Source organism: Manis pentadactyla, chromosome 8 (genome assembly GCF_030020395.1).
Source record: "Manis pentadactyla isolate mManPen7 chromosome 8, mManPen7.hap1, whole genome shotgun sequence".
NCBI classification, from domain to species: domain Eukaryota; kingdom Metazoa; phylum Chordata; class Mammalia; order Pholidota; family Manidae; genus Manis; species Manis pentadactyla.
The window spans coordinates 94784993-94802465 of NC_080026.1; the positions used below are offsets into that span (position 1 = coordinate 94784993).

At 42.2% G+C, this 17473-nt stretch overlaps 1 protein-coding gene across 3 annotated transcripts in view; it reads right to left on the bottom strand.

Annotated features, from left to right (window-relative positions):
- Window positions 1–603: 603 nt before the first annotated feature.
- MICU1 (mitochondrial calcium uptake 1) overlaps window positions 604–17473 on the bottom strand; it is a 235937-nt gene continuing 219067 nt past the window's right edge. For 2 of the 3 annotated variants that reach the window (XM_036928847.2, XM_057505964.1), the window contains 2 exons: window positions 16337–16426; window positions 604–8089 (listed from right to left, as the gene is read on the bottom strand). In XM_036928847.2, coding sequence (XP_036784742.1) covers window positions 7929–8089; window positions 16337–16426 — 251 coding nt within the window. In that variant the 3' untranslated portion in view covers window positions 604–7928. The remainder of the gene's footprint in view (window positions 8090–16336; window positions 16427–17473) is intronic. The other variant, XR_008998935.1, reaches the window with a different exon arrangement.

Sequence of the window (17473 nt, forward strand, 5' to 3'; positions counted from 1 at the left end):
TCTGAGTCTTTGGGCCTTGATTGTTTTCAGCTCTGAAATAATTTGCAGGCCAAAGTGGCACATCTTGGGGTGGCCCACCTGTGGGCCCTACAGTAATGTGGATAAGGGGGATGGTGGAGGTGGTGAGAAGTAGTCAAATTCTAGATACGTTTGGAAGACACAAGATGATTTTGATGAATTGGATGTGCGATGTGAGAGAAGAGAAGTCAAGGATGATTCCAAGATTTTTGGCCTAAATTGGAGAACAGAGTTCCTATTTGCTGAACCAGGGAACTGGGGCAACTAGTAAATGTTTGCTTTAGGGTGTGTTGGGATTGTGATGTTCTTTAGAATGGAGAGGTACAGTAGGAAGTTGTATATATGTAGGGTTGGGGGAAGACAATGGGGCTGGAAATATAATTTTGGAAATTATCTGTATGTAGGGATTCTTTAAGCTATGGGACTAAATGCACCAAGGAAAGGAATGTAGATAGGGAAGAGAAGAAGCTGATTACTGAACCCAGTTGTTGCTGGGCAATCCAGTCGGGGGAGGTCTCCCTGTGTGCTAGGTGAGAACTCAACCCGTGGGAGATTCTTGACTCTGACAAAGAATTCACAAGCAGGTGAAGCAGATAAAACCAAAGAGTAGTTTAATAAAGCAAAGTACACACTCAAGGAAGGAGTGCAGGGTGCTCCGGAGGTGAGCAGCATGGTGGGATTGGGTTGGGTGGTTTTATAGCTGGAGCTTAAGCAGGGGTGGACTAAACCCCACAGGTTGGCTGGGGTTTTCTCAGAATAGGGAGGGGATTTCTGGGAAACAGGGTGACACCCTATTTTGTCTTTAAGATGGTCTTCCTTGGAACTATCATGGTGCCAAGGGTATGATTTTTAGTATGCTAATGAGTATAATGTACTTTGAGGTGAAGTCGGGGTCAACTTTTCCATGTTGGAACTAGTCAGTTTTGTCAGGTCTGGTATCAATAACCTCCCTCCCCACATCCCACTAGAACAGCTTACAGGAATGTTCAGAATGTAAACAAGCATTTAACTGAATGTAAACACCAGCCAAAGTCCCCAACCCCCTCCCTGCTCCTGTCTGGCTACCCACTTGCTATAATACTGTGAAACCCCAATATTTAGAGGTCTGGAAGAAGAGGAGATTCCAGGAAAGGAGAATGAAGCAGCAGCTCGTGAGATGAGAAAATGAGTTCTCAGAAGCCAAGGGAAGCAAATGTTTCAAGAGAAAGGGAGGGAGGGGGTCAAACTTTGGTGAACTCTGTGGAGAGACCAAGCAACATGAGGACTGGGAAATGGCCAATGGGTGTGACAGTGTGGAGGTCAGTGGTGACCTTGACAAGACTGCTCTTAGTGGATGGTAGTGAAAGCCTGTCAGGTATGGATCTTTGAAGGTGAGGAAGAAATGGATTGATAGTGGAGAAGAATGTGGGGAAGTATTTTGTTTTTTCAAGATGGGGTGTACTATTGCATTCTGTGATGGGAATTATTTAATTGGACAATACATTTTGGTAATGCAGGGAAGGAAGGAGACCACTATGGCAGTAGACAGAGGAGGCAGGATCTGGAGCACAAGTGAGGGATGGTCTTAGACGGCCACATGGACAACTCATTAATTTTCTGGAGGAAAGGCAGGGTGGCAAGGTGTGCTGCAGGCCAGCTGGTCATTTTCGAAGTGGGAACATGTGGAAGTTCTTTCCAGATAGCTTTTATTTTTTCAGTGTAATAAAAAAGCCTGCTCACAGCTTTACATCAAACCTTCCTTCTCATTCCCACTATTCCCATCCTGATGCAAACTCCTGTGACTGCAAGCTGGCCTGCTAGAGTATCCCGGTGGTGAGGAAATCAGCCCCTCCTTAATAAGACAGCCCAACACTTAGAGAGAGTCAAGGTCTCAATAAATTGATAGGTCTCCCAAACTGTTTCAATTCCTTAATGTATGTTAATGGTAAACACTGGGATGACTTTCAAATAGCCTGAGGTTTCTGACGGAGGACTTCAGTGTCCCTCTTCCTCTCTCCTGTGAAGTATCATGAAATCTCCTCCTCCATCTCCTGAGGATCATGAGGCCCCTCTTCTCCTGCCAGCCACTGAAGGTACTTCAGTTTGTGAGGAGTGCACTCCTGTGTTAAAGAAGGCCTGTGATTTTGTTGTGTTAAGGAATTGGACTGTGATTGCCCAGCTACTGGCTGGTGAGCCCTCCTCTCCTTTCCACAATGCATAAACATGACAAAATTTTATTTAACCTTTGAGTCTAGTCAGTAATTTGGCTTGGTTGGCAGGGTATGGAGCAGTAAGGATCTGGAGAGGCAGCCCGAGTGTGTGGTGGGATGGTATCTTGTTACACCTTATTTTCGCATTTTTCTCCTTCCCTCCCTTCTGCTGCTGAGCTGGGTTCCCAAATTGTTTCAATTCAGATAGACTTTGTTGTTTCAGAGGGAATTATAAACTGAGGTCTAACCAGCCTCCATGTTATCACACTCTACCATTCTTTTAGATCTCAAACTGGGTGTATTGGTTTTTGTTCTGATGCAGTTTGACTTTCTATGGGTCCTTCTCAGTCCAAAGGCCAGGAAGAGAGCCACACTTCTGCTCAGGTCCTTAGTAAAACCTGGTAAAGATTATGATCCTTAGTCTATAGATTTTGTTTAAAAATGGAATTGGTATGCTAGGAATGACCTGAAATGACAGCTTCTTCTCCTTGATAGTCTTGAAATCAAGATGTCGTGATTTTGGATCTAAGGAAAAAATGGGAACTTCTATCCTGACTAGTTGGAATCATGGTATTTGTGGGAGAATGGGGCTCAATCCTTAAGTGCCTCCACAGACACCCAGGAGAAGTAACTGAGAAAATGAATCTCCAAGTGAGTCTTAGCATCTCCTCATTTTTCAACTAGAGCTGAAGTTGCCCTTGTATTAAGTGACCACCATCCTCCAGATTTCTCTTTCCTGGGGACACCAAGAATTCAGTCTGACTTTAACATGAATTATTCTCCTATTGTCCCCTCCCCATGTCTAGTAAGGTACATGTCATCCCGCCTCTATCTATCTGCCTGTCCTCCTTCGTTATCTTTTCCATCCTACCAAAGTCTAATTCATACATCAGGGCTCAGCTTAAACTCTATCTTCTCTGTTAAGAGGCAGAATTAATTTAGTAGTCACATGTCTATACTGCAAGCCAGGCACTGAGCAGAACTTTACAGATTCAGAGATGCGCCATGAATAAAAGCCCGAACCTGGCAGTGGGGAGCTCAGTCTAGTAAGGGAGATTGATGTTAAAAGAATTACAGGATGGTGTGGTTAGCATAACAGTGGGATTGTGTGTCAGCCCCAGAGAAGGCTTGAGAGAGGGGGCTGTTAGTTTTGTATAGGACTTAAAGGGCTTTCTGGGCAAGATTACATCTGAGCCAGAGTTTGAGGCTGAGAAAAGGCCTCCTCCATGAGCTCTCCATTTGGAATTCCCATAGCACCCGAGCCTGGCCCTTCCTTGAACACTCACCCTCACTGCTGTGCGCAGCTGGCCCACCTGTCTCCAGCTAAACTAAGGTGGCGATCTGGCTCCCATATTCCCCAGGGTCTGAGCACAGGGCTTGATACCTACAGTGGGCTCAATAGGTATCTGTTCAGTGAACAGAATAGATGAATCCCAGAGACAGGTTTTTCTCTCCCCAGACACCTTATCCAGGGTTTCACTGAGCTAGCCAGGGGGATAAATTCCTTCCTAAGACTTCAGGAAGAATTGCCAAGTCAGTGGAGTATCTCTCACTTCCTCTCCTTTGCACCTTTGTCCCCTGCTGCCTCCAAATGTGACCCACACTGAGGCCTTCCTTTCAGAGAGCTCCAGGCTCCAAAATCCCTCATTGAAGAAAGTACCCTTATCGATCACACTATTGTATACAGTGGAATACTATGCAGCTGTGGGAATGGTTGGGAAGCTTTCCAGTGTGTTTCTTTCTATGTAAGTTTGCTTTTGGAACCATGTGAATGTTTACCTATTAAAAAAAAAACAAACCTAAACCTCACATTGAAGATGATGAGAATTCACCCAAGAGTGTGAATGATTGATAGGTAATTGAATTTTTAATTTGAGCTTCAATAAGTTATTTGTTGAACACATGACTATTTTCCCATAGCATTTAAAAATTTTCATCATGATTTTTTCTGTAACCTCTAAGTGTATTTTAAAATGCCCACATGTAATTTTTGATCTTTTTTTGTGACTTAATTAACTTCTGGGTCACAAAATCACTCCCCAGTCTTCTGCACTGGGTACTCTCTAGAGCTTCTGTTCACAGAAATATACTTTTTGGCCTTTGGACTTTTGCACACTCAGTACCCTCTGCCTGGGCACTCCCCCTTCCTCCTTTGTTAACTCTTATTGAACTCTCAGACCTCAGTATTTTTTTTATTAAAAAAAAGAAAAATTTACTATGAAAGCCTGCTTGCACTCCAAAATCTGGATTAGATGGCCCTTCTGCTTTTCCAAGTGCTCTTATAGCAGACGAACTTAGCCTTATTGCTTCTTTTCTGTTTTCCTCACTAGAATGCAAACTGCTTGGAGACCTTGCTCAGTGCCTGGCACATGGTTGGTGAGCAGTAAAGAGTGGTGCAATGAATAGAGTAACTCATACCCTCTCATTTGCTGGTAAAAATTCCCATTCTGGAGCCATAGAGAACAATACACAAGCATAGCTTCTTTCCTTCTGTTATAATCATGTCCATAGCATCCCTCCCATGGTTATGGTCCATCTCTGGCTGCTCATCCCACTCAAACCTGTGCTGCTTAGGAGCCTGGGAGGCCTATTAGAAAAGGGCTGGGGCTCGACTAAAGCAGCCTCCCTCCTCTGCTCCAGACCAGTGAGTCTGCACGCTCAGCCGTCTTGCCAGCAGGTGGCATCTGAAGCCTGAAAATTTAACTTTACCTCTGCTTCCTTTTCTTTGCCAAGCTGCGTGTCACATCCTCCAGCTTGGGCTATGTTAAGGCTTGGGGTGGATGTTCTGGCTGGAGGACCTGGCTCCTGGCTCCCATGCTGTTGTCCCTTACTCTCTATCTGGTAGTAGTCGTTGCCTGGACTTCTCTGTTGTCTTGGTCTCCACTTCAGTCCGAGTGCATATGCTCCAACCAGACCTAAAACTGGGTGGGGCTTTAAAAGCTATTAAAATACGTTTTGAAGAGCTTGCAGATTCTAAAGCCCATTTTCCTTAGTAACGCTCCTGTTCTCCCAGCTGCCCTTGTGGATGATGGCCCACAGCCAAGGGAGCCCAGCAGCCTGGGTCACTTCTGAAATTCCTTCCCTCCCCAAAGCCTAGTGGCTAGACTGGAGAGTTATTTTATTTTTTTAAAGTAGAGAAAACAACCAAAGAAGTGGGGAGTGGCAGTGAGTATGTGGGAGAAGCTTATTGAGGTGCTGCTGGAATCACTTTTACATTGTCTAAGACTTAAAATTTTAAGTTACCTTCAGTGGTGGCTGTTTCTTTGGTCATATCACTGCTTTGGGTCTCAACTTTGGGGGTGACAATCTCACAAAAATTAGATCGAATTACAGCAGTGTTATGATGGGGGGGCAAGTGAACCGTGGGAGGCAAGGATGGGGCTACAGTCTTGCCTGGACGAGGATCCTGAAGGGCTTCCTTAGGGGGGGACAGTTTGAGCTGAGTCTTGAAGGAGAAGGGGAAGTTTATTCTATGGAGGCAGAAGAAATAATTTGAGTAAAAAGAGAAGCACAATCAGTCTTTTGTATTCCCAAATGCTCGCAGCCTACCCCCAACGTCTGCCTACTAAAATCCTCTCAGTCTCCTCACATGCCATCTTGCTCAAGGACTTCCTTGGGGAACCATGGGCTCATCTGGGTGACTTGGCTAGTGCCTCTTACATGTACATTTATCCCATTCTGCCGAATTATGGCCATCCTGTCTTCTTGAGCACCTGCACTTCTTCTGCTTCCTCAGATACTCCCAGGAGCTAAAGGTGTTCAGCTGGAATTCCATATCCCTGTGATATGTGCCCTTGACCCCAGGTTTCAAGATGTTGTAGTTGAGATCCTTACCCTCTCCTACAGTGCTCTAGCTTTCAGCTTCAGTGAACCCAGGCTGATTAGCAGATCTCTTTTTGTAGGGAGTGAATGCTCCACGAAGGCTATAAATGGGTCCCTTTTAGGCTGAAGAAACAAGGTCCAAGGAAAAGAGTGATTTTGGGATTCTGGGACAAATTTAAGAAAGCTCACATTTTGCTAATGCCTCAGCCCTGGGGCAATGAGCAAGGCAAAGACTCCACTTGGGTACCAGGGATACATAGCCCCGGAAAGGAAAGAGTGGAAGACAGCTGAGGTAGGTGAGTGGCAAACTCCTTTGAGAGCGAATCTAACCTGTTCCCAGAAAGGATGTTAGAAGTGAGGTTGCTGAATTGCTCTGGAGAAAATGCTGGTGCTGGTACCGTCCTTGGGGAGTCATAGGTGCGGACCCAGGTCTCTGCTCTTCTTGGCTGGTGAGCCCTCCCTACCACCTTCCTGGCCTGGCAGGAAGCACTGGGTTTTGGTGTGATGGTTCTATTACATTAGACTAGAAAAACTGTCCTGAAGGGAACATTATTCTGCAGGAGAGCTGAAGGAGAGGCTTTTGGAACTGGAAGAAAACTTAAAGTGCATTAAACTCAACCCTGTCATTTTATAGTTGAGGAAACAGATGGGAAATTACTTGCTCAAGGGCACGTTGAGTTAGTGACAGAGTTGAGTTCATATAAAACACTGGTTGCTGTGGCTCTTAAAGCCTAGGTTCACCATACTGGATGACTTCTCATATATACTCCACCAGCCATCTTCATTCCTTATCGTGGGTTATGAGTAATCAAGGACACTGTGTCTTGGCCCAGGATGAAATGCTATCTGAACTGTGCTGGAACAGTGTCCCCCTTAGCCTCTGAACAGTCTCATTTTTGTTGTGCCTAAAGCTGTCTTTCAACAGGACAAACCAGACTCTGGTAGAAAGAAAATAGGTCACTGCAAGCGGGATCTCAAACCTGGTGGAGAAGTGAAATAAAAAGTGCTCCAGAGGGTCCTAAAATCCAGGAGACAAGAGCCTTTGGGGGGGGCTTATTGCAAACTGTTATAATTAAAATGATATTTTACAACTGTTTAAGATGGAGGGCAGACAGGCCCTGAGCTAGGCCCTGAGCTAGGCCTCAGCTTCCGAGACACACTCTTGGAGGGGCAATGGCACTTGCAGGGAACATAAACTCAGTCACTGCTGCTCATAAGCAGAGTCATGGTGGAGTCTTCTTAGGGAGCCCTAGAGGAAAAGAAGGGAGTGGAGAGAGCCACGAAACAGCTGCTTTAAATTCCAAGTCTTGCTCTGTTTCCACTGTGCACATCGCCTTCCCAGAGCAGGCCTCAGAGCTGGCCTGAGGACTGACACAGATCCCTCCACTGGCCCAGGCTTCCTGCCAGCTCAGGATGCCCGAGTCATCCTTACTACCATTCATCACAGAATGATACTTTTGCCTGCCAAAAGTTTTCCCAACTTGTAGCTTTAAAGAAACCCTTGTAGTAGGAAGAAAAGCAAGGAGCATTCTTGTTAATATAAATCCACAGCAAAAACAACTCAAGCATTGGGTGTTTCCCAGGGTTAGTAGGTGTGTGGATTGTTCTCTCATTGTCTGTAGGGTGCTTAAATGGGTATACCGTTGAAAGTGCCCTAAATCTGAGTTTTGAGGTCTTGTTCATGTTTCTGAGACCCTGTGGGGATAGTCACCAGGCAGACTCAGAGCCTAGCCAAATGCTAGGACAGTGAGAGGGTAGAGAGGGGAAACTGGTTGAATCCTGAGATCATTCCCAGGAAGAAAGAAACCTACTTCCAGAATTAGCATCAGGAAGGGCTCTGCTCTGCTCAAGGGACCAGGGTGCTGGCCGGGGAGGAATGGCCCCTCTTCCAGCTTTGGGTTACTGTTTAGGTAAAGCGAAGTCCCAGGCGGTTTCTTGTGCACATTTCCACATGGCCTGCATGAGGCGGGTGAAACCCATGTCTTTGGGCTTCTCTAGGCCTCTCATCAGCCGTTGCTTCATGATGGAAACAAATTCCTTATTGCTCAGCTCCCCATTGCCTAGAGGAAGAGGCAAACACAACAGGGATAAGTGGAGGCCTGGGAACAAAGATACTGAAAAAATTCCACCGTTCACACAATGTGGGTTCCAAAGCCCAGTGCCCTCTAACAGCCAAATTCAGTTCTCTTGTCTTAAAATGAGCTAGTTTGCTCCTTCCTTGATATTTCCAACTGCAACTCAGTGGTAGTTTAGTGTACATGACAAAAGCTGAATGAGAATATAGTATATGTCAAGTCCTGTGTTAGGTGTTGAGAATAGAGAGATAAATATGACTTTGTCCTTTGAAAAGACTCCCAGGCTGTGGGAGAGACAAATACATTATTTCATAGTGTGGTAAATCAAAATAGGGTAAAGAGAGGATGTTGTGGGGACACAGAAGAAGAATATCCTGCCCAGGCTGGGGGTGGTGCAAGTATAGGTCAGTAAAGACTTCCTGGAGGTGACTTCTAAGTTGATTCCCAAAGGATGAGCAGGAATTGGCCAAGTGAAGGGGTGTGAGATGGGAGAGGCATTCCAGGTAGTGGTGGTAGCCTAAGCAAACGCATAGGCAGGAAGCAGCATGGCTGCTGGAGAACTGCAGGTGGTTAGGAATTGCTGGACACAAGGAAGTGGGGGGCATGGCAAGTAAATTAGAAAGGCAGGCAGGAGTCGGGTCCCCAAGAGATGCTGCATTTTCTTTTTTTTTTTTTTTTTTTTTTTTAGATAATTATTTTTTATTGAAGGGTAGTTGACACACAGTATTACATTACATTAGTTTCAGGTGTACAACACAGTGATTCAACATTTATATACATGATAATTCTAAGTACCAGCTATCACCATACCAAGTTGTTACAATATTTTGACTATATTCCTTATGCTATACATTACATCCCGGTTGCTTATTTATTTTACAATTGGAAGTGTGTACTTTTTCTTGGTTGTTGTTGTTAGGGCATCTCTCATATTTATTGATCAAATGGTTGTTAACAACAATAAAATTCTGTATAGGGGAGTCAATGCTCAATGCACAATCATTAATCCACCCCAAGCCTAATTTTCGTCAGTCTCCAATCTTCTGAAGCATAACGAACAAGTTCTTACATGGAGAACAAATTCTTACATAGTGAATAAGTTACATGGTGAACAGTACAAGGGCAGTCATCACAGAAACTTTTGGTTTTGCTCATGCATTATGAACTATAAACAGTCAGTTCAAATATGAATACACATTTGATTTTTATACTTGATTTATATGTGGATACCACATTTCTCTCTTTATTATTTTTAATAAGATGCTGAAGTGGTAGGTAGATACAACATAAAGGTAGAAAACATAGTTTAGTGTTGTAAGAGAGCAAATGTAGATGATCAGGTGTGTGCCTGTAGACTATGTGTTAATCCAAGCTAGACAAGGGCAATAAAACATCCACATATGCAGAAGATTTCTCTCAGAACAGGGGGGGTGAGGTTCTAAGCCTCACCTCTGTTGATCCCCAATTTCTCACCTGATGACCCCCCTTGCATTTTCATTAACGGGTTTGCACTTTATCTTCTGGGCAGTGGAACACCAGGGAAGGACTAGAAGTAGGGGAGTGAAATGGAATCTTATTTCCATTTTGGATAGATTTGTCTTGTGAATATATGTGGATCAGACTGGAGAGTGACAGAACTGGACTACAAAAGCCAGGTAGGAGGCTGTTGCAATGGTGCAGGTGAGAGATGATAAGGGTTTTTCATGGTGCAAACCCAAATCAAAATCTGGCTATGGGCTAAGCCCAATTTTCCCATAGCTTCTCAATCTACCCTCCTCAGTGGCAAACTTTCAGGTCTGGAAAAGAACTTGGAGATCATCTGGTTTAACCAAAGGTCACCTCTCAAGCCAGATGGAACAATAACCACTCCAACAGTGGAGGACAGTTTTCCCTTTGACTAGATGCCTGGAGCAAATGTCTGCTGATTATAAGAATGGCAGCTATTACTGCTGGTGATGACAACAGAAAAGGAGCAAACAGACCTACTAATGACTGGTCTGGGAAGAGAGTATGAAGAGGGAATAGATGATTTCGTTTTGTAGAGAGTACCTGAACACCTAAGCTGAAGAGGGTATGGGCAGCCTCAGAGATATCTCAGAGCAAGACGAAACAAACAAATAAAAACAGGTAAAACTGATCTGTGGTACTAGAAGTCAGGAAAGTAGCTACCCTTGGGAGAGGAAATGACTAGAAGGCAGGAAGGGGGTGCTGTGTGGTCTTGGTACTGTGATGTTTCTGGATAATGCTTGTTCAGTTTTTAAAAATTATCAAGCTGACACTTAGGATATTTGCTCCTTCCTGTATGTACACTGTGTTTCAATACAAAAAGTTAAAATGTAGCCTGGCTATGCTGAATAGTAATCGATAATATGGCTGAGTAAGAATGTAATTAAAAGAATAAGGTCTAAGCAAGATTCTTACTATTCTGTATAAAAAGATGCTTAAAAAAAATAACCTGACCTCATTTCACTCAAATTACCATGGGATTTTGCTTCCTGCTTTTCTAAGGTCAGAGCTAACTGGCCTGAATGGCTCTACCTATGAACTAGGTAAGTACCTGAATGCCATTTGTGTGCCTGTGTGATCTGTGAGAGCAACTCTAAATTCCGTGATAGACAAGTCTGAAAATTGGAATTCTCTGTCCTCTCACATTTTGATCTAGGATCTTGTACTGAAATAAATGACAATGGCTTTTAAATTTAATATAGACTTCCTTTTTCTGTAGATAAAGAAAAAATCTCCCAGAGACATTCAATGATTTTCTAAAAGGTGATTCAAGTCGATATTGACAGAGCCTCCTTCTAAAAAGCACGAAAATCAAGTGCCATTTCCCAGGCATTCCTGGAGTAGAGGAGAACCACATAGCTGGTTGTCTCTATTTCCATATTCACTTCATAAACCAGCTCTAGGATACTGGCTTCAAAAGTTATAAAGACAATAGGGGATACAGCCAATAATATTGTAGTATCTTTGTATGGTGACAGATGGTCACTACACTTATTGTGATGAGCATTTAGTAATGTATGTAATTGTCAAGTCACTATATTGTACATCTGAAACCAATATTTGTATATCAACTGTATTTCAATAAAAAAATTTAAAAGAGTAAAAAAATTATAAATATAAATGTTTTTATAGAAAAAACTCAAACCACTTAGAAGTGGTAAGAATAAACCCAAAATCAACCATTGTGGAAAGCAGTATGGAGGTTCCTCAAAAAACTAAAAATAGAAATACCATTTGACCCGGGAATTCCACTCCTAGGAATTTACCCTAAGAAAACAGGATCCCAGATTCAAAAAGACATATGCACCCCTATGTTTATTGCAGCACTATTTACAATAGCCAAGACATGGAAGCAACCTAAGTGTCCATTAGTAGATGAATGGATAAAAAAGATGTGGTACATATACATAATGGAATATTATTCAGCCGTAAGAAGAAAACAAATCCTACCATTTGCAACAAGATGGATGGAGCTAGAGGGTATTATGCTCAGTGAAATAAGCCAGGTGGAGAAAGACAAGTACCAAATGATTTCACTCATCTGTGGAGTATAACAACAAAGTAAAACTGAAGGAACAAAACAGCAGCAAACTCACAGAACCCAAGAATGGACTAGCGGTTACCAAAGGGAAAGGGACTGGGGAGAGTGGGTGGGAAGGGAGGGATAAGGGGATTAAGGGGTGTTATGATTAGTGCACATAATATAGGTGGGGCATGGAAAGGAAGTATATACATTACAGAGCAATAGGTGGGGCATGGGAAGGAAGTATAGCACAGAGAAGACAAGTAGTGATTCTATAGCATCTTACTATGCTGATGGCAGTGACTGTAAATGGGGTATGTGAAGGGGACTTGATAAAAGGGGGATGTAGTAACCACAATGTTGCTCATGTGAAACCTGAGCATAAGATAATGATACCTAAGAAAAAAAAAAGAATAAACCCAAAATCTGGGGAAAGTTAATCTCTCTTTGATGAGGGAAATGTTTTTAATCTGTGCTAGTAAACATAGTAGCTACTAGTCAACATGCAGCTACTAAGTACTCGAAATGTGGCTAGAGAAACCAAGGAACTGAGTTTCAAATTGCATTTGATTTATCTTAGTTCACATTTAAATCGCCACATATAACTATCATATTGGACAGGGTAGCTCTATAGAATAACTTGACCTTGTCTGAGCCCTGGGTCTTCCTCTGACTCGGTTTTGAGTGCAGGTGGGAGATTTAAATAACTCAAGTTCAACTTAAGAACTTATATAACTTAAGTTAATAAACACCAATTACGTGCAAAATACTATCTGAGGTCCTTTGGCAGGAGTGAGTGGGGGTGTGTGTGTCCAAAGGTGAACAAAGGACTTGTAACTACCCTTAAAAGCCCACAGTTTTGTAGGGTAGTTGGGTCACATACACAGAATGAGAGTATAAAGGTAGTGATGCAGACAAACTTAACCAAGTTAAGGAATGAGAAAACCAGAGTGACTCATCATGATGGGACCAGAACAAAACTTTTTTTTTTTTTTGCCTAGTCCTTCCTGTTTTCACAGAGGCAGAGTGTTTGAGCTGGTTCTTGACTAGCCTCACTTCCTGGAAGAAGATGAACAGTGAGTCTGAGCTGAGACAAGCAATGGAGGTAATACAGTACTGAGGGAGGCAGCACAGCTTTGATTCTAATCTTGGTCTTGCCATCCACTACTAGGTATGTGATCCTGGGAACATACTTAACCTCTGAGTCTCAGCTTCCTCATCTGTAAAATGTGGTTAGTAACAATTCCTATGGTGACATTAAAACAAGCAGCTCAGCACAGTGCCTGGCTCATAGTAAGCACTGAACAAAGGGTGAGCCTCCACTGTGAATATTTTTATTATTATGTCAGCTAACACAGCTGAGGGATAATGCCAGAGTGGAACCAGGACCTCCTAATGGGCTAAACTACAGAGTGGTCACAGACGTAAGAGACCACTGTAAGTGGGAATGCTAACATGGAATGTGAATGACTGGGATGTGCCTAGGGGAGGTGGAGAGATCAGAACTCACTTCTTCCTTGAGACATTCCAGTACTCTAGTGCTCCTGTAATCTACTAAGCAGCAAGTTGGGGCTAGCATTTGCATTCCCATGTTTTTGAGCTTTATTTCTTTGTCTTTTGTAATTATCTTTATAATTTTTGAATTTATTTATTTATTATTTTGGTATCATTAATATATAATTATATGAGCAACATTATGGTTACAAGACTACCCCCATTATCAAGTCCCCACCACATACCCCATTAGAGTCACTGTCCATCAGCGTAGTAAGGTGCTATAGGGTCACTACTTGTCCTCTCTGTGTTGTACAGCCCTCCCTGTGCTCCCCACCCCGCTACATTATGTGTGCTAATTATAATGCTCCTTTTTCCCTCTTATCCCTCCCTTCCCACCCATCCTCCCCAGTCCCTTTCCCTTTGGTAACTGTTAGTCCATTCCTGGGTTCTGGGAGTCTGCAACTGTTTTGTTCCTTCAGTTTCTTCTTGTTCTTATACTCCACAAATAAGTGAAATCATTTGATACTTGTCTTTCTCTGCCTGGCTTATTTCACTGAGCATAATACCCTCTAGCTCCATCCGTGATGCTGCAAATGGTAGGATTTGTTTTCTTCTTATGGCTGAATAATATTCCATTATGTATATGTACCACTTCTTTATCTATTCATTTACTGATGGACACTTAGTTTGCTTCCATTTCTTGGCTATTGTAAATAGTGCTGCGATGAACATAGGGGTGCATGTCTTTTTCCAAGTGGGCTCCTGCATTCTTAGGGTAAATTCCTAGGAGTGGAATTCCTGGGTCAAATGGTACTTCTATTTTTTGTTTTTTGAGGAACTTCTATACAGCTTTCCACAATGGTTGAACTAATTTACATCCCCATCAGCAGTGTAGGAAGGAGGGTTCCCCTTTCTCCACATCCTCACCAACATTTGTTGTTCTTTGTCTTTTGGATGGTGGCGATCCTTACTGGTGTGAGGTGATATCTCATTGTGGTTTTAATTTGCATTTCTCTGATGATTAGCAATGTGGAGCATCTTTTTATGTGCCTATTGGCCATCTGAATTTCTTCTTTGGAGAAGTGTCTGTTCAGATCCTCTACCCATTTTTTCATTGGATCATTTGCTTTTTGTTTGTTGAGGTGTGCGAGCTCTTTACATACTTTGGATGTCAACCCTTTATCGGATATGTTATCTTTGAATATATTCTCCCATACTGTAGGATGCCTTTTTGTTCTACTGATGGTATCCTTTGCTGTACAGAAGCTTTTTAGTTTGATATAGTCCCACTTGTTCATTTTTGCTTTTGTTTCCCTTGCCCAGGGAGATATGTTCATGAAGAAGTTGCTCATGTTTATGTCCAAGAGAGTTTTGCCTATGTTTTCTTCTAAGAGTTTTATGGCTTCATGACTTACATTCAGGTCTTTGATCCATTTCGAGTTTACTTTTGTGTATCGAGTTAGGTAGTAATCCAGGTTCATTCTCTTACATGTAGCTGTTCAGTTTTGCCAACACCAGCTGTTGAACAGGCTATCATTTTCCCATTGTATATTGATGGTTCCTTTATCGTATATTAATTGACCACATATGCTTCGGTTAATATCTGGACTCTCTAGTCTGTTCCACTGGTCTACAGGTCTGTTCTTGTGCCAGTACCAAATTGTCTTGATTACTGTGTCTTTGTAGTAGAGCTTGAAGTTGGGAAGCAAGATCCCCCCTGCTTTATGCTTCCTTCTCAGGATTGCTTTGGCTTTTTGGGGTCTTTTGTCATTCCATATGGATTTTAGAACTATTTGTTCTAGTTCGTTGAAGAATGCTGTTGGTATTTTGATAGGGATTGCATTGAATCTGTAGATTGCTTTGGGCAGGATGGCCATTTTGACAATATTAATTCTGCCTATCCAAGAGCATGGGATGAGTTTCCATTTGTTAGTGTCCTCTTTAATTTCTCTTAAGAGTGTCTTGTAGTTTTCAGGGTATAGATCTTTCACTTCCTTGGTTAGGTTTATTTTCCTAGGTATTTTATTTTTTGATGTAGTTGTGAATGGAATTGTTTTCCTGACTTCTCTTTCTGCTAGTTCATCATTAGTGTATAGGAGTGCAACAGATTTCTGTGTATTAATTTTGTATCCTGCAACTTTGCTGAGTGCAGATATTAGTTCTAGTAGTTTTGGAGTGGAGTCTTTAGGGTTTTTTATGTACAGTATCATGTCATCTGCAAATAGTGACAGTTTGACTTCTTCCTTACCAATCTGGATGTCTTTTATTTCTTTGTGTTGTCTGACTGCTGTGGCTAGGACCTCTCAGTACTATGTTGAAGAAAAGTGGGGAGAGTGGGCATCCTTGTCTTGTTCCTAATCTTAGGGGAAAAGCATTCAGCTTCTTGCTGTTAAGTTTGATATTGGCTGTGGGTTTTTCATATATGGCCTCTATTATGTTGAGGTACTTGCCCTCTATACTCATTTTGTTGAGAGTTTTTATCATGAATGGATGTTGAATTTTGTTGAATGCTTTTTTAGCATCTATGGAGATGATCATGTGGTTTTTGTCCTTCTTTTTGTTGATGTGGTGGATGATGTTAATGGATTTTTGAATGTTGTACCATCCTTGCATCCCTGAGATGAATCCCACTTGATCATGGTGTATGAGCCTCTTGATGTATTTTTGAATTCAGTTTGCTAATATTTTGTTGAGTATTTTTACATCTATATTCATCAGAGTTATTGGTCTGTAGTTTTCTTTTTTTGTGGTGTCTTTGCCTGGTTTTGGTATTAGAGTGATGCTGGCCTCATAGAATGAGTTTGGAAGTATTCCCTCCTCTTCTACTTTTTTGGAAAACTTTAAAGAGAATGGGTATTATGTCTTCCCTAAATGTTTTATAAAATTCAGTGGAATTTATTCTTTATTGAACTTTTAAAACACTAATGTAGTTGAATTGTGTCTATCTTTAAGATCCTTATGTTCACAAATTATTTTAGGCCTACAGGCAAATCGGACTTACAAGAACAAATGGAAAACACAAACCAGGACCAGCCTAACAGATATTCCTCAATATCAGATACTGAGGACCGAACTACTGAAATGATTAAGGCAAGTTGAAGAGGTATAGGCTTGTACATTGTCTGCAAGCCTCCATTATAAACAATGTCTACTTCAAGGGCACTGGGTCTTGGTTTTCCAGCCTGACTCCAGAGGGCCCCACTCACCATCGCAGTCAAAGAGCGCGAACACCACGTCACACACATGGTCTGAGAGTTCCACTTTAGCCACTGTCCTGGCCACCTGCTGCATGGTCACTGAAAGAGGTAAGAAAGAGGCTGAATTAGCACAGCAGAGGGACTTTCATTTTGACTTCTCTGAACAGGGGGATAAAACTACTCAGTCATAATAAAAAGCTTTCAACTATATTTAAGTCACATTTAAGAAAATGATAATTTAGCTTTTAATCCATAACCCACTTTCCTTTTCATCTCAGGTTCCATTCTTTTTCACTGCTCGTACACTTTAGGAGGTGTATATAGTTACGGAGGAATACCTGCTTTAAGTTCATACAGGAATTAGATTAGAGGTCACCAGAGGCTGGAGGAAGAGGGGTTGGGGAGTTAGTGTTTCATGGGTATGCTTTCTGTTTGGGGTGAAAGGAAAGTTTTGGAAATAGATACAGGCAATGGCTTACTATTATATTGTGACTATAATTAATGCCACTGACTTGTATACTTAAAAATGGATTAAGAGGCATCTTTTATATATATATGAAACAAAAGAATGCTTGGTATTACTATAGTCTCCTTCTTGGCATTTCCTTCCCACTGTGAAGAACATGGTAATAAAAAAGTCAAGGAAATAACCAGGCAGTAGAAGGAACAGGAGGTGGGGAATAAGGAGGCTTGTCTCAGCACCCCAGGGCTTCTGCTTTAGTTACTGATTGACAGCCTAGTACCTCTACCAATGAGCTCCTTGGCCCTCCTCCCTGTAGGTTTCCCACCAGCCACTTTGTTTTTTCCATCTGTGCCCCTGGGGATAAGCAGTGGTCCCTAACTCACTAGGTCAGCATGCAGCCTTGTTTTTCTTCCTCCAGACCTCAGCAGAAAATCTCTTCCCTCGTCATTTTCTCTTTTTCTGACATTTACTGTTAAACATTAGCAGTTGGGTTTTCATGAAAAAGAAGCCAGGAAGGACTAGACGATATCTACTGCCTTTTCTCCCATTTATCCTCAAACCTGATCAAGCATCTATAAACTGTTATTGCTTATAGACATACTCTTAAGTAAGGTAAACTTGGAGGAAAGAAAAGGATTAATTTCTTCTACTTATCAGTCAACTAGCAATAAAGTGTTCTCCAT